The sequence below is a fragment of the Taurulus bubalis genome (genome assembly GCF_910589615.1).
Source record: "Taurulus bubalis genome assembly, chromosome: 2".
Taxonomy (NCBI): domain Eukaryota; kingdom Metazoa; phylum Chordata; class Actinopteri; order Perciformes; family Cottidae; genus Taurulus; species Taurulus bubalis.
Genome location: NC_136590.1, coordinates 2,764,775 through 2,787,482, shown reverse-complemented (window position 1 = coordinate 2,787,482; position 22,708 = coordinate 2,764,775). Strand labels below are relative to the sequence as shown.

The 22,708-nt window shown below is 43.8% G+C and overlaps 1 protein-coding gene across 1 annotated transcript in view; it reads right to left on the bottom strand.

The window, feature by feature from the left end:
* Positions 1-21,722, bottom strand: part of rbfox3a (RNA binding fox-1 homolog 3a) — a gene marked incomplete at its 3' end in the record, with an annotated part of 258,770 nt that extends 237,048 nt beyond the window's left edge. Inside the window, exon 1 of the mRNA XM_079235870.1 lies at positions 21,683-21,722. Coding sequence (XP_079091996.1) covers positions 21,683-21,704 — 22 coding nt within the window. The 5' untranslated portion in view covers positions 21,705-21,722. The remainder of the gene's footprint in view (positions 1-21,682) is intronic.
* Between the last annotated feature and the right edge of the window lie 986 nt (positions 21,723-22,708).

The following is a 22,708-nucleotide window of genomic DNA, read 5'->3' as shown; positions in this document are numbered from 1 at the left end:
TATGTTTTACTAAGTCTGCCGCTCTCAGTCCTGGCTCCTGGTCATGCATTTAAAATTTTAAATTTGGTTTAAAATCATGGAAAAGTCATGGAAATTTGGTGAAAAGTGATGGAAATTTGGTTTAAAGTCATAGAAAAGTCATGGAAACGCATTGGTCAGAATGTGTATGAACCCTGGTCCTGGTCCTAGTCCTGGTTCTCCCGTGCCCCCCTTCCCTCCAGCGGGCCCAGCGTTCTGGCCTGGCCCTCCAGCAGCGCGGTGTCGGGGTCGGCTCCCAGCGGGGCCCCGCTAAGCGGCGGGGCAAAGGTCTGCTCCCGGCCAGACGGGAGACATTGCCGCTGGGTGCCGAGGCGACGGGGTCAGCGGAGATGGATCTGGGTCTGTCCGCTGCTGCCGGAGGCCCAGCTGGAGTCTGAGCCGAGAGGTCCTAATGAACCGGCTTGATTTCGTCTCAACACACGCAGAATCCAACCTGGTGGCAGCGATGACAAGCATGACGGATAACTTTATAGAGGAGGAACATGCTCTAGCTGATGGCTGCATTGACTTAGGTCACACAGAGTATTACATTTAGACTGTTTCATCATCAATTCAAAGTTCCTAATAGGAACTTTACAATTCCACTGGAATGCCAGTGTGTTCATCCCTCACTTCAGTCCAGAGCAGTGCAATGACGCTCAATAACTACAGAGCAGACATTCATAACCTGATATCAGCAGGGTCCATACAATGCTATTCCATGACTTTAAACCAAATGTCCATGACAAACATTTAGTGAAATCTGGGTGTAAACAGTAAAAAGTGAGTAAATGTAGTATTTAACTAACAATGAGAACACAAAGCATACAGTAAACCTTAAATGACACAAATGAATGAGACAATAGTTTGATTAAAAGAATAAACATTTATATAGATGCCTGTATGTATGCCTGCTTATATTCTGAGCGTCTTTCTTTTAAAAGCATATTCATTATTTCAAACTCAGCGTAAATGAACGTCATGAACACATTAATATAACACATTTACATGACTCTAACAGGTTTTCCAAGACCAGAAGAACCCTGAACATGTATAATGCTGGATTCATCTTGGCTAACCTTGTGAAACCACTGGGTCTTATATATATATATATATATATATATATATATATATATATATATATATATATATATATATATATATATATATGTGTGATCATCTTTCCTGTCAGGTCAGAATAAAACCCTTCATTTGGTCCATGAAAAGTTATCTTTCAAAATGATGATGGCTGTGAATATTCATGGTCCACATCAAAGGTTTTTATCATTTTGTCTAACGGCCTAAATGTTCACATCATTTCCACGCACATGAAATCTATTAGAGGAAGACATATTTGGACCATTCCCTCTACGGCCACATGCAAACACCGAACCTGTCATAACGTTGACGAGCACATTACCATGAACTTTACTTTCCTGGTGTTCTCATCAAGCTATCAGGGGAAATATTTAATACAATAACAATGTCAATTTACTTTAAATGCTTTCCCATCCTGACAGGAATTAAAAAAATTCCACTTATTTCGTTTTTTAATTTTTTTTTTTAATGTTTTAGTTCTTAGGGTCATGGAAAAACCTGGAAAAGTCACGGAATAAAAAAATGTTCAGGCCTGGAAAAGTAATGTGCTGTGTGAGGAGGTGCTGTGAGGAGGCGCTGTGTGAGGAGGGTGCTCTCCTGCCTCCCCTCATTAGCCACCATGGTGAGCTGCGAGAGTGATCAAAGGCCGGGTGAGATGAGGCCGGCACGCAGCTGTCACACTGTCACCAGCACAGGGAGGCCGAGAGACACCGACACAGACAGAGTCATGAGAGAGAGAGAGAGAGAGAGAGAGAGAGAGAGAGAGAGGGTAGCGTTGAAATAAAAAATAAGAAGAAAGAACAGAACGAGCAGGGGGAGAGGAGAAGAGACGGGACGTCTGGAAAGAGAGGGAAATGAGGATAACACACTGCAAATGAAGGGAGGAGAAGACACTCAGGAAGAGGAGGAAGAGGAGACGTAAAAAGAAGAGAGGAACAAAAGAGAAGAGGGTGAAAAGATGCGGAGAGAGAGGGGTGGGAGATGGAGATAAATTAAAATAAGCTAAACGAGGGGAATGATGAAGAACAAAAACGAAAGAGCAGAACAGGGATGGCGAGAGGCAGGAGTAAAGAAAAGAGAGCAGAATGTGACGCAGAGGAGGAGAAAAAGAGGAGAGGTGAGAAGACAAAAGAGGTGAGGAGGGAAAAATTCAGAGCACATCCATCATGCAGATTCAATCCAGTGTTCAATCCCCCTCCTCTCCCATTGTCTCCATCTGCTCTCCACTGCTACTCCATCCAAAGCAAAGGCACGAGCAGCTCATCTCCATCCCAGGCTCATCTCTCTCTCTCCCCCTCTCTCTCTCGCCCACCAATCTCTGTCCCAGACCTCCTCCTCTCCTGTCCCCGTCCTAATCACTCTCTCCTCCACCTGAAGGAGCGGGTGTGATGGGATGAGAGGCGACCCTTGAGCCCGCTTTAGGAAATGAGAGAGGGGAGGATGAAGCCGTGGTGGAATAGAAGACGAGGAGCCGCGAAATGAATGGGTGAGCTAAGGAATGAAGGAGCGAGGGACGGCGGGAATGGGAGGGGGGGAGGGGGTGGTGGAGGGTAAATAAAAAGAAGAGGGAGAGATTGGGCCCAGCTCATTCCCATTCACTGACTCAATGGGAGAAGCAGTCTGCTGAGCAGGAAGGCAGGACCACAGCAGAGCAGGAGCAGCACAACCAGGGGATGAAACGTAGTAAATATAGATAAACAGTTTTACTTCATTAAACGTAACCCCATAAAGCCAACATATCCTCATGCAACACGTATGATGTCCTATACGGAAAACTCCCCCTCATTTTGTGTGTGTTTTTCTACATAAGCAGCAATGTGTCCATTTCCCCCTCGTTACATGCATATAGTCTTTTCAATTCTTCACAGGAAACTAGTGCTACCCAGCTAGGTAGGGCAAGAAAACTACTTTGTTAGGTCACGGGAAAAAGTGTAAACTACTTGGTTATGTTTAGGAAAAAATTACTTAGTTAGCCTTTGGCAACACAACTACCATAAAAGTCGCGTTACAAGCCGCTACTACGTTAGGTGGGTGTCCCGCTAACTTCCGCTAGCTCTCCGCAAAATTCCGCTAACTTCCGCTAGCTCTCCTCGGGGAGCTAGCAGCAGCGCCAGCTTGCTACAGCGGGGACAACAACCGAAGGTAGTAGAGGCTTGTAACCCGGCTTTTACGTCTACCTGGTTAGGCTTTGGCAACACAACTACTTGGTTAGGCTTTGGCAACACAACTACCTAGTTAGGCTTTGGCAACACAACTACTTGGTCAGGTTTTGGCAACACAACTACTTGGTTAGGCTTTGGCAACAACTACCTAGGCTTTGGCAACACAACTACTTGGTTAGACTTTGGCAACACAACTACTTGGTTAGGCTTTGGCAACACAACTACTTGGTTAGACTTTGGCAACACAACTACTTGGTTAGACTTTGGCAACACAACTACTTGGTTAGACTTTGGCAACACAACTACTTGGTTAGGCTTTGGCAACACAACTACTTGGTTAGACTTTGGCAACACAACTACTTGGTTAGACTTTGGCAACACAACTACTTGGTTAGACTTTGGCAACACAACTACTTGGTTAGGCTTTGGCAACACAACTACTTGGTCAGGTTTTGGCAACACAACTACTTGGTTAGGCTTTGGCAACACAACTACTTGGTCAGGTTTTGGCAACACAACTACTTGGTTAGGCTTTGGCAACACAACTACTTGGTTAGACTTTGGCAACACAACTACTTGGTTAGGCTTTGGCAACACAACTACTTGGTTAGACTTTGGCAACACAACTACTTGGTTAGGCTTTGGCAACACAACTACTTGGTTAGGCTTTGGCAACACAACTACTTGGTTAGACTTTGGCAACACAACTACTTGGTTAGGCTTTGGCAACACAACTACTTGGTTAGGCTTTGGCAACACAACTACTTGGTTTGACTTTGGCAACACAACTACTTGGTTTGGTTTAGGAATAGATTAATATTGTATTGCAATAACAATGTAAGTGCCATAAATTACGCAAGTTACGTGACAATTAAATCTTTGGGACTCCTGGCTGGAGGATGGCGTTTTGTTTATTTCTGCAGGTTTACTCATAGCCACGAGACGGCCTTTGATCTGACGGGGAACTGGATATGTTTGATCTGTCTAAGCTCTCGCTGAAGTCACAGGACTCAACCATCTCCATGATATCTATCTGTGATATTTAAAGATGGTGGAGTCGGTTTTTCTGACAGCAGCTCGGGATAAACACTCTGTTTGACTGGAGGCTGATGGATCTCAGTGGTGAACTGAACCTTCTCAAACACGGTGATGTTAAATGGTGATGTAGTTCATGACATTAGAAGCCATAGGGCACAGCATTTTAATAGAGCAAACAGTGTAGTGGGTCGGGGGAAGCTTTTCACTGTGGTTCTTGTGGAGCGGGGAAGAAAAGAGCAGAGGACAGTGGGGACACAAACCAATGAGAGAGAGAGAGAGAGAGAGAGAGAGAGAGAGAGAGAGAGAGAGAGAGAGAGAGAGAGAGAGAGAGAGCTGGCCTTTCCCCCTCACCATTAATTATGACCCGCTCCACTTAGAGGTCAATTACCATAAATCAAATTTAGAATAATAAGCCCATCAAAGCCTTGTTCAGTGATTGGCCTCTCTTGTCCTATCACACAGCTTCATCATGTTTTATGTTCACTATATCACACGGCGGAGCGGCAGAAGGGCTCGCTTCAGTATTCTGTCTCTCTTTCTTCCCTTCTTTCCCTTCTTTCCCTTCTTTTCCTTCTTTCCCATGGGCATCGGCTGGTTATGACAACGTGCTGCACTCTTCATATCATTATTCAGAGTAGATCCTGTAGTTTTTATCATCCAAACAAAGAGCAAAAAACACCCTTTTAAAAGAAAAGAAAAAAGAGAAGCATTCAAGGTTCATGTGGCTTCTAAGATACAGTAACATTTTGGTGACCTACATTATATAATATACATATTTGTGTGAATCCCAGTGTTTACATATTTGGGTAAGTCAGAAGCAGGACATCTTTTATTGCTTCTTGATTCTTTTTTCCATTTCCTTTTCAATCTTCTCATTCTTTTCTCTTAATATCTTAATAAGTTGTTCATCAAAATGTTCAGTTTTCTATGATGTTCTAGCTTTTTCTTTTGTGCTCACCATGCAGCCAGTTCCTTTCAGTCCCCTGGAATGCAAATATTCTTACAATTTGAATTCTAATGAATACAATATGCTTAAGCAAGAACATGTATATGATCAGTTCATGATCTGGACCCATATTACGTAACCCGTTCTTATTCGCCTCTCACCTTTTAAACCTACTGGGCAACCATTGGTGCCACACAGCGCTACTGGGTTAGCTTCAGTGAAATATCACAATATTATAATAATATTCAATACGTAGGTTACGTAACTGGACGTGACATAAGTGCAGTACTTCACGTAACAAAATGAATGAACTAAAAATGAGTCACCGTTGAAGCTTAGTTTAAAAAAGGATGTGAACAGTCTCCTGGTTGAATGGGAATGAGTCGCGCTGCTTTATCAAGCACATCAGAATCTTTTGCATTAATTATTACGGTAGTTATATTAGAGTCGAACTGGGAGTCATTGATGAAGCTTCAGCACTGACTGTCAGCAGGAGAAGGATGACGCAGAGGGGAGTGTGACTCAGCTCTCATTGTCGCTCCACCACTCTGCTCCAGACTAAAAAAATGACAATTATTAGATGAATTGCCGGAGAATTTGGCAAGCACACTCGCGGTTTACAGAGGATGAGCCCTCCTGACTTTGGTGATTACCCCTGACCTTTAATCTGGGATCTGAACAACTTTGTATGTCCCATGTGACCAGATGAAAAACACAACATTCCTCACAAGCAGATTTCCTTTCCAAAGTAAAACCGGCCCACACTGCTTCGTGCGAGTGAGCCAGGTATTAAGGTGAATACCTTTGAGGTGTGTATTACACATTTATAAAGCAAAGAGTGAAGCCGACATGGCCGCTCCGCAGGGGCTGGGCTGCTGCTAATCAGCCCTGATGCTAATACGGGCTAATAAGTTAGCATAACAAGTGGGAGTGAGAAGGCGCAGGCTGCATTAGCATACTGAGAGCTAATTAGCAAGCTGCTGATTAAAGGAGAGACTAAAGCAGGACTGAAAGCTGTATGAGTAATTGCTGTTTGGCACGGCAGCTCAACGCTCACTGGGACAATGCGAGGACCGCGAACAAACATCCATCAGATCTCTGTCAAGTTAGTTCAACACTTCTTGGGGGGCTACGCTCCCGAGTGCTGTGCAGAGAGATATTCTGAAGTTCAGCTGAAGCTAATATGATGCTTCATGCTTCGAGTTGGACAAGTCAAGTAGAGGTCTTCCAAGGTTCGATGTGAGATTTGCTCTTTGTGTTCCACCACTGTAGCTCAGAATGTCAGACTTAAAAGACCACTGCTTTGGAAGATCCCCGCTTGATGTGTGATGTGGAGGATTGGGGGTCAACCAGTTCTCACTCCCAACCCAACTTCATATAAAAGGGTCGATTATAGCCACATTTGTCTGCAAATAACCCTAATGTTATACACGCTGACACAAATATACAGTACTTTTCTCTAGCATCCAGGCACAAAGAGAGAGAGAGAGAGAGAGAGAGAGAGAGAGAGAGAGAGAGAGAGAGGGGTAACGTTGTTGGATGTACTCGTGTTCTGTTGCCCAGATCATCATTTACATCCAGAAACAATGTGTTGATAAGGATGGTCTGATGTACCTTCAGACAAAAGTATGTCTGTGGAAATCGTGAGTTAAATCTGTAGCTGTCACGCAGGAGATAGCACTCTGAGTGGTCCTGTTCAGTGTCACGCACATGGGGAAACACTCATATCTGAATATGGCATCTACCTCCAAACAAGTTTTTCATACAGCAGCATACAAAGCATCCTGCATATAGAAGTGTATGCACACAAGAAAACACACACACACACACACACACACACACACACTCACACAAACATCGTGTTTCCAAGTCGTTGCAAAGTATGTCTGAAGATCATGTACTTAAAAGATATTTCAGAACATATCACACTTTCAGGCCAAGATGAGACTTTTTAATGGAAAATGGCAGTTAGAGGGACTGTGTAGTTATGAATCAATGAGTCTTGAAGGGCAGATGGCACAAGACGTACTCTGCAAGGTGCATCTAGACTAACAATATGACCAGGGATCCTTTTATGTTAACAGCTTCAGATGATTTAGGGAGTGAAATATAGCCTGAGGTTCGACCTTGGTCTTCAACTCTGAGACTTAAAGGTGCCACGTGCAATCCAGAGCCCCATGCTCCAAATAACCTCTTCTACTGGTCCTTACAAGCTAAAGATACAGGCATCAGTTATCTAAAATAGCTGAATAAAAACAAGCCAACTACCAACTAACAGCAGGGCAAGAATACGCAGAATTACACCAAACTAGTGAGACTCTGAGAGACAGTTGAAACCACACTGCTATCTTAAAATCTTCACATGCGGCATCAGCCTATAATGCCAACCCCGGCGCTGGGAGGAACAGCGGCCGATGCCACTAACCTGTATACCGGGTGGTCCGGGATCAGACGCCCGCCGCTGGGGTCCAGGGCGAGCTAGCTAGCATGACAGTGGATACCTCTGCAAAACGATACATGGACGTCTTTGACATAACGCCAACGTTGTGACCTCTTTGCATTCTGTTGATGATGTGAGTTCAGTTTTTATGAAGCTCACTTCTTGTCAGACCTTCAAAGTTACCGTGTTCCGTTACCTTCACCTTCACCTTCACCTGGACAACCATTACATCGGACCTGCCTGTGGCCTCTATGGCCTCTATAGCCTCTATGGACTCTATGGCCTCTATGGCCTCTATGGTCTCTGTGGCCTCCATGGTATGGCCTCTATGGCCTTTATGGTATGGCCTCTATGGTCTCTATAGCCTCTATGGACTCTATGGCCTCTATGGCCTCTACGATATGGCCTCTATGGTCTCTGTGGCCTCCATGGTATGGCCTCTATGGTCTCTGTGGCCTCTATGGCCTCTATGGCCTCTATGGTCTCTATGGCATCTATGGCATCTATTGCATGCAGGGACCCTCGTGGTGCACCTTCATCAACCATTTGGAGACTGAAATAAAAAGTATACATATATATATATATATATATATATATATATATATATATACATATATATATATATATATATATATATATATATATATATATATATATATATATATATATATATATATATATATTAGGAAGCAGTGCCTTTCAAAAATAAAGAAAAACAAGTTTGAGATCCACTGCTAGATGGACATGAGAGAAGGGGTCTGGCTCTTAACGTCTGTCTACATTATGCTGTATGGTTTTGTGCTTGTTTCCTTGGTTTACATTCACACACTGTTTAAATGCTGCTTACTGTGTGTCCGGGTCTGACCAGTCTTTGCCTCTTCTGATAGACTCCGTACCGGAATGATGGCGTTGTAGTTTGATCTCTTTTTTCTTCTTTTTCTTTTCCCTGCACTGTAATTTGAGTTAGCAAAAAAACGTGGCTTTTCCAAGTCCACTATAGTCCAATACTTAATTTTATCACTGTGGTTCTTGTGGAGAGGAGAAGAAAGGAGCAGAGGACAGTGGGGAAACCAATGAGAGAGAGAGAGCGAGAGAGAGAGAGAGAGAGAGATAGAAAGGGCTGGCCTTTTCCCGAGTACATCCAACACCATTACATCTCTCTCCATCTCCCTCTCCCTCTCCCTCTCTCTCTCCCTCTCTCTCCCCTCTCCACCTCCACAGCGCTCGAACACTGTTGACCGTATTGGGCAATAGACTTTCCATTAAAAACCTTTTGCGTAACCATGAAAGTGTTGCATGGAAGACTAGACGTTGAAGCAAATTTTCAATATGACCTTTTCCGAAGGCCCGTATTCCAATAAATACTAATTTCCTGTTGATCTAATTAGCGCCTGGAGGAATTTGTCTTCATCAATTATTGAGCAAAAACAGGAGAAACTCTATGGTCTGCCATTATAATGGATTTGTTGTGGGTGGGGGCTGGCTATTATTTATTAAGCAGTTCTTTAATTGTGCTGAAACCACCCGCTGACGCGCTCAATGCTAACGGAGCGCGGAACATTCACAGAGGGCCCGACAGATGCTGTGACCGACCTGAAACAGGTAGACAGGAGAGGATACAGGCCTGTTGAGGTGAGGATCAACGATCCAGCACCTCTACCTGTTGCGTATCCAGTAGAACAACGATCGTTGTAGTTAAAGATCCCTCAGATCCCTTTCCACCACAAAGTAACTGCTGGTGCTCTCAGTACATTAAATACGTTAGTGTTCTAGGGTAAAAGACGTTTGTGTTCTAGGGTTAAAGATGTTAGTGTTCTAGGGTTAAAGACATTAGTGTTCTAGGGTTAAAGATGTTAGTGTTCTAGGGTTAAAGACATAAGTGTTCTAGGTTTAAAGGTTAGTGTTCTAGGGTTAAAGACGTTTGTGTTCTAGGTTTAAATATGTTAGTGTTCTAGGGTTAAAGATATTAGTGTTCTAGGGTTAAATATGTTAGTGTTCTAGGGTTAAAGATATTAGTGTTCTAGGGTTAAAGATGTTAGTGTTCTAGGGTTAAATATGTTAGTGTTCTAGGGTTAATGGCTAGTGTTCTAGGGTTAAAGATGTTAGTGTTCTAGGGTTAAAGACATTAGTGTTCTAGGGTTAAATATGTTAGTGTCTAGGGTTAAAGATGTTAGTGTTCTAGGGTTAAAGATGTTAGTGTTCTAGGGTTAAAGATGTTAGTGTTCTAGGATTAAAGATGTTAGTGTTCTAGGGTTAAAGACGTTAGTGTTCTAGGGTTAAATATGTTAGTGTTCTAGGGTTAATGGTTAGTGTTCTAGGGTTAAAGATGTTAGTGTTCTAGGGTTAAAGACGTTTGTGTTCTAGGATTAAAGATGTTAGTGTTCTAGGGTTAATGGTTAGTGTTCTAGGGTTAAAGATGTTAGTGTTCTAGGGTTAAATATGTTAGTGTTCTAGGGTTAAATATGTTAGTGTTCTAGGGTTAAAGATGTTAGTGTTCTAGGGTTAATGGTTAGTGTTCTAGGGTTAAAGACATTAGTGTTCTAGGGTTAAAGATGTTAGTGTTCTAGGGTTAATGGTTAGTGTTCTAGGGTTAAAGACATTAGTGTTCTAGGGTTAAAGATGTTAGTGTTCTAGGGTTAAAGATGTTAGTGTTCTAGGGTTAAAGATGTTAGTGTTCTAGGGTTAAAGATGTTAGTGTTCTAGGGTTAAATATGTTAGTGTTCTAGGGTTAAATATCTTAGTGTTCTAGGGTTAAAGACGTTAGTGTTCTAGGGTTGAAGATGTTAGTGTTCTAGGGTTAAATATGTTAGTGTTCTAGGGTTAAAGACGTTAGTGTTCTAGGGTTAAAGATGTTAGTGTTCTAGGGTTAAAGATGTTAGTGTTCTAGGGTTAATGGTTAGTGTTCTAGGGTTAAATATGTTAGTGTTCTAGGGTTAAAGATGTTAGTGTTCTAGGGTTAAAGATGTTAGTGTTCTAGGGTTAAAGATGTTAGTGTTCTAGGGTTAAAGATGTTAGTGTTCTAGGGTTAAATATCTTAGTGTTCTAGGGTTAAAGATGTTAGTGTTCTAGGGTTAAAGATGTTAGTGTTCTAGGGTTAAAGATGTTAGTGTTATAGGGTTAAAGACGTTAGTGTTCTAGGGTTAAAGATGTTAGTGTTCTAGGTTAAAGATGTTAGTGTTCTAGGGTTAAAGACGTTAGTGTTCTAGGGTTAAAGATGTTAGTGTTCTAGGGTTAATGGTTAGTGTTCTAGGGTTAAATATGTTAGTGTTCTAGGGTTAAAGACGTTAGTGTTCTAGGGTTAAAGATGTTAGTGTTCTAGGGTTAAAGACGTTAGTGTTCTAGGGTTAAAGATGTTAGTGTTCTAGGGTTAAATATGTTAGTGTTCTAGGGTTAAATATGTTAGTGTTCTAGGGTTAAATATGTTAGTGTTCTAGGGTTAAAGATGTTAGTGTTCTAGGGTTAAAGATGTTAGTGTTCTAGGGTTAATGGTTAGTGTTCTAGGGTTAAAGATGCTAGTGTTCTAGGGTTAAAGACGTTAGTGTTCTAGGGATAAAGATGTTAGTGTTCTAGGGTTAAAGATGTTAGTGTTCTAGGGTTAAAGATGTTAGTGTTCTAGGGTTAATGGTTAGTGTTCTAGGGTTAAAGATGTTAGTGTTCTAGGGTTAAAGATGTTAGTGTTCTAGGGTTAAAGATGTTAGTGTTCTAGGGTTAAAGATGTTAGTGTTCTAGGGTTAAAGATGTTAGTGTTCTAGGGTTAAAGATGTTAGTGTTCTAGGGTTAAAGATGTTAGTGTTCTAGGGTTAAAGATGTTAGTGTTCTAGGGATAAAGACGTTAGTGTTCTAGGGTTAAATATGTTAGTGTTCTAGGGATAAAGACGTTAGTGTTCTAGGGTTAATGGTTAGTGTTCTAGGGTTAAAGACGTTAGTGTTCTAGGGATAAAGATGTTAGTGTTCTAGGGTTAAAGATGTTAGTGTTCTAGGGTTAAAGATGTTAGTGTTCTAGGGTTAATGGTTAGTGTTCTAGGGTTAAAGATGTTAGTGTTCTAGGGTTAAAGATGTTAGTGTTCTAGGGTTAAAGATGTTAGTGTTCTAGGGTTAAAGATGTTAGTGTTCTAGGGTTAAAGATGTTAGTGTTCTAGGGTTAAAGATGTTAGTGTTCTAGGGTTAAAGATGTTAGTGTTCTAGGGTTAAAGATGTTAGTGTTCTAGGGTTAAAGATGTTAGTGTTCTAGGGTTAAATATGTTAGTGTTCTAGGGATAAAGACGTTAGTGTTCTAGGGTTAATGGTTAGTGTTCTAGGGTTAAAGATGTTAGTGTTCTAGGGTTAAATATGTTAGTGTTCTAGGGTTAAAGATGTTAGTGTTCTAGGGTTAAATATGTTAGTGTTCTAGGGATAAAGACGTTAGTGTTCTAGGGTTAAAGATGTTAGTGTTCTAGGGTTAATGGTTAGTGTTCTAGGGTTAAAGATGTTAGTGTTCTAGGGTTAATGGTTAGTGTTCTAGGGTTAAAGATGTTAGTGTTCTAGGGTTAAAGCAGACTGAGTTTCCATTGGGAAAAGACTGTTTGCTTTGTCGGGGGCATCAAACTACGAGGCCTTCACGTCCACAAACAGACTTGACATGTAAATCCAGGGTTCTCCTGTGTTGTTGAAACATAATCGGTGCGTCCTCTGGTGCACACTGTCAAACACTAACCTGTAGAGGTGAGGAGAGGAAACAACAGTCTGCAGGGCGCACGCTTATACTCCATCGCATGGATTACCTCCGCTGTAGAACTCTGGTTTCAAATTCAACCGCACAACATCGGATCTTTGTCAGTTTGTCGTTTACTCGAAACATTAAGAAGCACATGCACGTTATCTGTTGCACGTTTGCAGTTACCAAGATGTCATCTTAATTAAACTGAACGACTAAATCATTGCTTGTGGACATTCGTGTCGACAGTGGTGGAGAGCCGAGCACACGGGGTGGAAATAAAAAAAAACACACACACTGCAGCAGAGTACAGTCGAGGCAACAGTGTAAGTGATGAAGCAGCAGAACCACGCTGGCGTGGATAAGGATCCGGCCTGACATTTATTGAAGCGCCCTCCTCCCGCCCGGCAACACGGGGACGTCCACACGCAGCCAGTGGACGAGGCGTCATTAGAAAGGTGACGCACTGGCATGGCGCTATCGGGCCGTCAGAAATACGAGGCGATCCATTCCAACCCGCCTCCCACATTCCCTCCCCACCGGCTGCACCCTTGCACGCCGGCCCAGTGGCCCAGAGCGGCGCCGGAAAGGTGGGAGGCTCAGATAGGGCCTTATCTCACGGGGTTAAAATGTAATTGTTGTCTTCCCTCCACTAAGTTTTTCCTCCAACTTCACTTCAATCTTTAATGAAGATTAGTGAGTCCCAACAAAGCCTTATCAACATGTCTGGGGAGGAGACGGAAGGCCTAATCAGGGGTAATCTACACACACACACACACACACACACACACTGCTTATATTTTACAGAGTACAGGCGTAGTACGGTAACAATCGGTTCCACTTGGAAAGGCCGTGTGACGCGAATGCTCGAGGTATCCAACGTGTGTGTGTGTGTGTGTGTGTGTGTGTGTGTGTGTGTGTGTGTGTGTGTGTGTGTTGCTCGGTGGCGTCCTCACTGGATTCAGCTCACCTCCCTCCCAAGACTCTCCAAGGTCCTGCAGGAACGTCGATTTTTTTAGTTTTTTTGCTGTGATAAAATCCAAAATCCAGCATGTTTCAAAGCTAACTATTGAAATTACATAAATATGATGCTTTTGATTGCCTTTTAAACCTCTGCACCAATGTCACAGGACTGCCCTTGCTCCTGACTGATAAGAGTCATATTTCACATTACCACGAGCTGTGAGATAACTTTGCCTTATTTCCGTTTTCAATTTATATAAACAAATTTTGCTCTGAATCAAGCGTTTCATGCTCATGAATCAAACTAACCGGCATTATTAAAGGACAGCATTTCAGGAGAACATGCCGACATGATTTAACGTGCGAGGAACGTACAGAACCCCACAAACACCGAGTGACGCCGCTCATCGCCGCCCCGGATCAAGAGCTAATAGAGGGCGTCCCATTAATGACAACCCCTGTTAGATCTCAGCCAATCAGAGACGACCTCCTGGACGCCTCCACTGAAGCTCTGCACTTATGAGATAGAAGATGCTATTTTGATTAAAGTCATATTATAACATGTGCTCTCTCAGGAATGCATGTTTGAGTATGCATGTACGTGAACACACACACACACACACACACACACACACACACACACACACACACACACAAACACACTGAATGGAGAGCAGTGCTTTATTTTAAGCAGAGGTTGTATTTCCCTTATTGGTATCAGAGAGGTAGGAAATAGCAATATCGGCACCTAAATGAAATACAGGGCATTAAACACGCACACACACACACACACACACACACACACACACACACACACACACACACACACACACACACACACACACACACACACACACACACACACGTCGTCCCCAAAGACAGGAGCTGCTTTCACACCAAATCTTGGCTAAGTGGATGTGACATATTGGGAGATGAAGAACACAATTTTTGTTATTTGTATAGCACTGTGTGTAGGTGTGTGTGTGTGTGTGTGTGTGTGTGACAAAGGGTTTTTTAACGTCCTGCCGTCTTGTGTTTTTTCTCTGTGATATGAGTTGTGGAATGACAGCCGAGGTAAAATTGCTTCTGTAGGAAGCTATAGATGAAGTTTAAGGCAACAAATGGGAGTCAATTCACTAATAACTGGCAACTCTGCCTCTGCAGCCAAATCCCATACGAGTCCTCATATGTAAAGTGCTTTCCACAGAGCAGAAATTATTCCCGTCTGCCCTCCTCACACACACACATGCACGTCCGTACACACACACACGCGTGCCGCAGCATACACATATATAGATGGCCAAGAGGGATAAGGGAGGGAGAGAGAGAGAGAGAGAGAGACACAGAGAAAAGCTGACTTAAACATTTTTCTCCATTTCACAAAAGTACCCGTGCTGTTGTCAACATGATGAATGAGAGAATAAAAAGAGAGAGAGACATAGGAGGAAGAGAGAGAGAGAAAGGGAGGTTGGGAAAGAACAAGTTTTAGAGGGAGGGAGGGGGGGGGGGGGGGGTGACAGCAGCTGTTGAACATTTCCATTGTAATAATCTTTGAAGTTAATGCAAATGTTGATAATGCTACTAATGTTATAATGTGTGTGTGTGTGTGTGTGTGTGTCATCATGAAATGACGGTGCTTGCAAACATGCCCTTTCACTCATTTAATGATTAGACGGTCAGCACAATTGTAGGTGTGGGTGCTTGTATGCATGAAGGTAAATGGACCCCCCCCCCCCACACACACACACACACACACACACACACACACATTTATGACCCCATCCTGCTGCTCGTCATTAAACAGGTGAGAGCTGGCTCTAACGAGCAGCCTCAGCATGTTGCTGCCATGGACTGGAGCTGCATGTTCGCATGCGGGTTGGAGTGAGTGTGTGTCAGTGCATAATGAAGTGAGAAATGTAATGCGAGGAGGCCCGCATGCTGGCAAATGACTGATGGCTTGATTTTGTGTATTTATTCCTTCAAGTATATCAGATCTGGGACAAATAAATCGGCGAAATTGTGCATCGCAATATCAAGATAACGATAACAACACAATACAAAAAAACGTGTCTTCTGTTTTGAGTTTCTGGTTTTACAAAGAGGAGCATGCGACACTTTAATGGAATGCATCCCATTGTTTAACCCGTGCACTAATGCACACTCCCTTTTGTAAAGGTTCAATGCTGCAAACTACCGGGTCCCATGAGGGGCAATTACTTTTTTATTGTGAAATTAAAAATCTCAGGGTTATAACAGGCAACATTGACCCTTGACCTGCGGCGCTGATCGTCGCCCTCCGACCCGCACAGCTTTTCCTGTGAAGTGCACGATGACGATGGAGATTTAGTCGTGGTTTAGAGGAACAGGATGAACTGGGTATTTGTAGAAAAAAGAAGAAGAAAAGAAATGAAATAACGTGTTTGACTGAACAATTGTGACGCTACCATGCTGGAATATGCATTCCAGTGATGTCACAGCATCCCAAGAGCTCCACTAAAACGTACAAAATGAAAAGCAAGATGGCAAAGATGGCAAAATAAATATGTTTCTTGAAGCTACAAAAGGAATCCAAAAAAGATGACTGATTACGAGGGATAAACAATCCACCAAACATTGATATTACACACACACACACACACACATACGCACACACACACACACACACACAGCTACTGCTTTTTTTTCTCAATTTGAGATCAATTAAAACAAATATTTTTTTAAATGAAATAAACCAACTCTGGCAGATAAACACATTGTGCAAACTATGTTCTTTGTTGATCTTTTTCTCTGATTCTTCCTCTCGATCACTGACCAAAGAGGACCTGGAGGCACAGAGACAACGGCGAGCTGCAGAATCCGAACAGAGAGGCAGTGCGTCGTCCTCTCACTCAGCAGACTCACTGCTCCTACATGTCTCAACGCCGCATTTTTCAACAATTTTGCGACATTATTATACGCTTTAAAAGTGTGAGAGAGCGGCGCAACGACAGAGAGGAAAAAGGGACAAAGACGGGAAAGTTAAACATCTGGTACCACCTGCTGGTCAGAGTCAGAGGAGATGCAACAGCAACACATCCACACACTCATTCTTTTAACGCCTGTAAACTCTGGAGAGACAAATACAGGAGTGAAGCGTTCACAAGGAAAACGACACGGAGCGTGGAGAAAACATGCCTGAGCCTGTCTGACCGCGCTGCTGAAGGCATGGAGGGTCCTCCAGCCTATTATGACCAGTAAAACAACATGAATATTCAATGTGAAACGCCCGTCTTCTCCGGATGGCCCAGAGGACTCGCTGGCTGATTGTGATCCATGGTAGCTGACAAGCGGCCTATTGCAGAGGGCTATAACCTGGTGCTTGTGTGGTGATGACAGTGTGAGGCGGCGGCCTCAAACGGGGCAGTAATTGGACATTACTCCTGTGGAGGGAGGCTAAAAGCATCTCTGCCACTCTTTGTGCTGACATCCCTCTTTTACCCTCATCACACTCTTCTCCATTTGCCTTCGCTCTGGCCAGCGCTCCTTTAATTGTAATGGCCTTTCTGGGAGTGTTAAAAGCAGCTCAGAGACACTGGACATCACTTTAACAAATACAAAGAGAACCTTCATCATTTACACTCCTGAGCCCTCTCTTGTCTGTGTGTTTGTGTCTTCACCCCGGAAGCCCATTCATCCACACTGATCACTGTTTGTGTCCGTTGGGCCTTTTTCACCCCTTTCTGAGCATGTGCAGACGCATCCCATGTGGGACCGAACTGAAGACGTGTGTGTCTGTTATTTCCCCGCCACAGAGATCTTTCCTCTTTAGCCCAGATGCTCGTGTTTATCTGTGTTAATAATGTGAGGGTGGCTTTAACAGCTCGCCGGTTGCTTTATGTGCCATCACCATTAAGGACACGCTTTAATTTTTAATGAGGAGGGAACAAACTCATCCAGCTTCACTAACATTAACAAATGACTCTGGGGTCGAATTCCACCAATCAGCATGGTTCAATCAGCCCGAGGCCATCCGTGTCACAGGTAGAGTTTGATATTAGTTTGTTTGTTCAGAGATCAGTCAATGCTCATTGTGCTGAATGTCTCTCTGTTTGGATCGAGACACTGTCTCGCCTCAGCCCATGTTTATCTTACAGTTATTTATCTATAATGCCTCAACCATAATCTCCCTCAGTCCTTCTGCCCTTTGTTCCCTCAGCCTTAAGTACCCTCAGCCCTATGTTCTCTCATCTTTATGTCCCTTCAGCCCTATGTTCTCTCATCTTCATGTCCCTTCAACCATATGTTCTCTCATCTTTATGTTCCTTCAACCCTATGTTCTCTCATCTTTATGTCCCTTCAACCCTATGTTCTCTCATCTTTATGTTCCTTCAACCCTATGTTCTCTCATCTTTATGTTCCTTCAACCCTATGTTCTCTCATCTTTATGTTCCTTCAACCATATGTTCTCTCATCTTTATGTCCCTTCAACCCTATGTTCTCTCATCTTTATGTTCCTTCAACCATATGTTCTCTCATCTTTATGTTCCTTCAGGCCTTTGGTCCTTCAGCCTTATGTCCCTTCAACCCTATGTTCTCTAAGCTCCATTTTACTTCCGTCCTTTGGACCTGAAGCCCTATGTTCCTTTAGCCCTATGTTCTTTCATCCCTATAGTAATGGTACACGGGCTGTACTTGTATAGCGCTTTTCTCGTCATCCGACCACTCAAAGCACATTAACACTCCATGACATCATTCACCCATTCACATCCATTTGTACACTGATGGGAGGAGCTACCATGCAAGGTGCCACCTGCCCATCAAGACTATCTAACGTTCATACCCATTCACACACCGCATGAACAGCCTGCAGGGTCAAATCAGGGTAAGTGTCTAGCACAAGGACACATCGACATGAACTAGCAGAGCAGGGGATCAAACCGCCGATCCTTTGATTAAAGGATGACCCACTGAACCACAGTGCCCCCCATTCCTTCAGCCCTATGCTGCCTCTGCCCTATGTTCCCTCGGCCCTATGTTCCCTCTGCCCTATGTTTCCTCGGCCCTATGTTCCCTTGGCCCTATGCTGCCTTGGTCCTATGTTGCCTCGGCTCTATGTTGCCTCGGCCCTATGCTGCCTCGGCCCTATGTTCCCTCTGCCCTATGTTCCCTCTATCCTATGTTCCCTCTTCCCTATGTTCCCTCGGCCCTATGTTCCCTCGGCCATATGATGCCTCGAACCTATGTTCCCTCTTCCCTATGTTCCCTCTGCCCTATGTTCCCTCGACCATATGATGCCTCGGCCCTATGTTCCCTCTGCCCTATGTTCCCTCGGTCCTATGTTTCCTTGGCCCTATGTTGCCTCTGCCCTATGTTCCCTCTGCCCTATGTTCCCTCTGCCCTATGATCCCTCGGCCCTATGTTCCCTCTGCCCTATGTTCCCTCGGCCCTATGTTCCCTATGTTGCAAAATATTTCAAAAGGTTGTAGACAGAATTGAACATGGGTCCAGGCTGATGCTGAGGGTTCCCCTGAAAATAACTGTTACATCTGCTACTGATGGCAAATATGTGACAAATGTAAAATGATAGTGTAGGAGTGAGATTAATGTTCCCACACGAGGCACAACAAGAGCTTTCATTAACCTCTGGGCAGCAAAAGGCCGTAACATTAATTGAATAATTCTGAGAGGAACAATGTCATGAAGCCCTAGAGATGTACTCACCCCAAAGCTGAAGGTGTGAGATAGAAAGGCTACACAGTGACTCAACAGGGGAGGAGGAGGAAACTATTACTCTGTTTTTTATCAGTGACCAGAGCTGTTTTCCATTCCATGTACGCATTAACCTCTGGACTTTGAACATACAAGCAGGATACAGTGACAGCAGTTATTGAAGCTGTGGATTGCTGAACGACATGAACACATGAATATAACACATTTACATGACTTTTACAAAACTTTGGGGATTTTTTTTTTCAAGGACTTTTCCAGGCATGGAAATAACCATTTTAAAATGCCATGACTTCTCCAGGTTCTCCATGACCGTAAGAACCCTGCAAGGATGTCATGGAGTGCTGCTCCAACAGTACTTCAACCTGCTAGCTAACGTTAGCGAGGCTCTACGTTGATGATAGAGTTCCGTTCATCATTCAATGCTTACAGAGATAGCTTTAGTTCATTTGGTGTATCTGGACTTGATTCAAACCTGTCTGAAGGGTTTTTGTTGGGTTTGTCGGTTTGTGAATCCGTTTAGAAGTCATGCACCTTCTTGTTGGCGGCCTCTCTCCCTGCCACGCCCCCTTTCTACACATGTGACCTCCATGCCAAAGGGGTGGGGAAATGTTCTCAAATCTAAAACAGAAAGAAATGATGCACCATCTATGATAAAATCAAACCCAGGCTGTAATAAAACAACAATGAACGATAACTAGATGATACCGGCGTTCAATACAAGGCCAATATCGACCCCGTATATATCGGTATACCAATTGTTCCCCAAACAGCTCTTGTAGCGCGTTATCAACACACATCTCATCGTGAAGCTTCAAAGGAGCCGCAACTCTCTCCGACAAAGATCCTCGCGCAACTTTCCAATTAGCTGCCACGTCAGTGTGATTGGGCCGCAGAGCCTTGATTGGGCCCGGAGGCCTGTTGACGAACACTGATACAGGCGAAACCAGGCCAGGCTGTAATTGATATTATGAAGAGGGAGGAGGAACTGCTTGTGTGTGTGTGTGTGTGTGTGTGTGCGTGCACCCCGTCTTATTACGTGTACTATAAATTCCTGTCACTCCTCCACGGCATACGTTGATTAAACTTCGACTATCAAATGTTTCAGAAGTGTGCAGTGGTGTTTCCTCTCACATGTCTCTTCTGATAAGGATTTAATACATGTAAGTAGAGCCAGATAAATCCAAAATGCAGCTTCCAAATCCTTCCCTTTTTTTTTTTTTTTTCTCGGTGTGGCATGTTCAGGTGAAGCCAAAAAGCACTGAACCAACGGCGAGCCCTCGGAGGCTCGGTGTGCTGGAGGCGGCAGGATGGAGTGGTGCAGAGGCTGCAGAGCAACCTCATGGAATATGTGTATGTTTCCACATATCTAAGCTGGTTGTGATTGATCTTTCCTCCCGCTATTAGATTGGTATTGATGTGCCGGTAGGACAGATGGCCACACCTACAGCCAGGGTCACGCTTCAGAACCTCAAAATTTAATCGAAATAATAATACATTTTTTATGATCAAGCTGCACGGAGGTTTGGAAGCGAGCGCTGAGTTGCAGGCGGTGCGCAGGGTAACATTAGGACTGAGCGTTTACAGCCTGCCTTTACGAGTCCGCACTAAATCACGCAGCGGAAACTGGGAAAACATAACGGCAAAACACTTTGTGTTTAAGATCCAAAAGCTCCCAGTTCATCCAACACACGGCTCGGGCTCAGCCAAACAATTAACATTTGGACGGAAGACGTTTGGGTCTTGGGTTATCTCTGCTTTCGTCTCTGGATGATTAACAACTGCTTCTACGTCGTCTCCATCTTCATCTGCAAAATCATTCTCTCGTCCTTTCAATCACCGCGTCGCCTTTTCTCAATGCAACCGTCTTCTGATCTATGACATAAACACAGTGAGAGGGAGCATCCACAGGCCTCCACTTCAGATAAAAAGGCCAATATGACTAGCTGTAAATAATATTCCATCGATGCTGGTGCTGAATAATAGATACCGGGGTCTTAACTGTGGATGTTTTCACCCCAGCAGACCTGCAGGGGCCGAAGGACCCCTTTCTTCTTTTATTTCATTATTACAGAGGAAGGGTGAGAGGGGGAGGAGCCAAGAGGGGAGGAAGAGAAAAGAAAAGAGGAGGAAGATGCACAGATAGATAGATAGATAGATAGATAGATAGATAGATAGATAGATAGATAGATAGATAGAGTGCAGCGGCGTGGCAGAGGCAGGCAGAATTAAAGAGGCTTTTTTGTGGCGTTTAATATCCATTCATTGGCTGGACTGCTGACACAGTGAGAGCACTGCGCTCAGGATTTATAGCCACTTCTAATGGGCATGCCCAGAACCAAAGCACTGCAGTCAGCACATTCTCCCTCTGTGCGCACACTCACAAAGACAGCCCACTGAACACACACACACACACACACACACACACACACACATACGCGCACATACACACACCTGTGCTGTAGATGTCTGAGCACACGTACCAGTAACCCCACTGGATGTGGGAGCGTACAGATGCTGTCCTGTCGTGTGATCGTATGCAGCAAATAGAGAGGTGCACAAACACACACACACACATACGCACACACATGCAGGCGCGCACACACACACACACTGACCTGCCCAGCTGGGGGTCTCCATGTACAGCCAACTGGTCGGAGAGAAGGGACTTTAGTGCCGCCCTGTTAGACAAGCAGAGAACAAAGAGAAGGAGAAACAAACGTTAGCCATCAAACACACTTTAACAGTCAACTCAGGCCGTTTGGAAGGAGCCACACCGGGAGAGAGGGGAACAGAGCGGATTCACACGTCCCAGCCCAGCACTGATTCATGTGCACGCTTCAGACGGAGGAAGCTGTTCCCTGTGAGCTGCAGTGAGGCAGTGCCGTTAACAACGCTGCCGTGTGCGATGCATCCTCACAGAATGCACAGACCACGTCATTTACTCTGAAAGAACAGGCTCATGAGGATCCTACATCAACTGTAACAATGAAATGCATTATTAAAAAATTATGTTTTTGTCATAGACAGACATGCATTTGACAAGACGGGACCTGAACTCAACCTATTCAACCAGCGCTGCAAACTGCATCCTCCAAAATGAATCAGGCGCCATCAGTTGTATCTGGGTGTACCTAACAAACTGGCCACTGCGTGTGTGTTACATGTCTGGATGATGACAGCTCCGTTTACAGCAAAGCAACGGAGCGTCGTCACGGGAAACGCTCCACAAACAAACACCTCATCAATTTGAAAAAAAAACAAAAAACGTTAATTAATTGTCTGTCAAGCAACTCATCGATTCGTCAACACGTTGTGTCAGCCGGATCACAATGCATGATGGGTAATATCCATTACGCAAGCGGACCCACACTTATTTGAGATGAAACGATATCTATCTATCTCTATCTGAGACAACAACATCCCCTGAAGGAGATCCGGAGATGTTCCTCTTTGCATTTCAGGATTTCTCCATGAAGTGTGTTTTGTTTATTGTATTTTGTGTGTGTGGATGTTTTCATGACCTATTTACTATTCCACATGCCGAGGATGTGAAACTACAACACGCTGAAAACATTTGAGAAACTTCTGTTTCATTGCGCCCCTATTGGTCTGGATGGAAATCCAAAAGCCTCCAGAGAGCC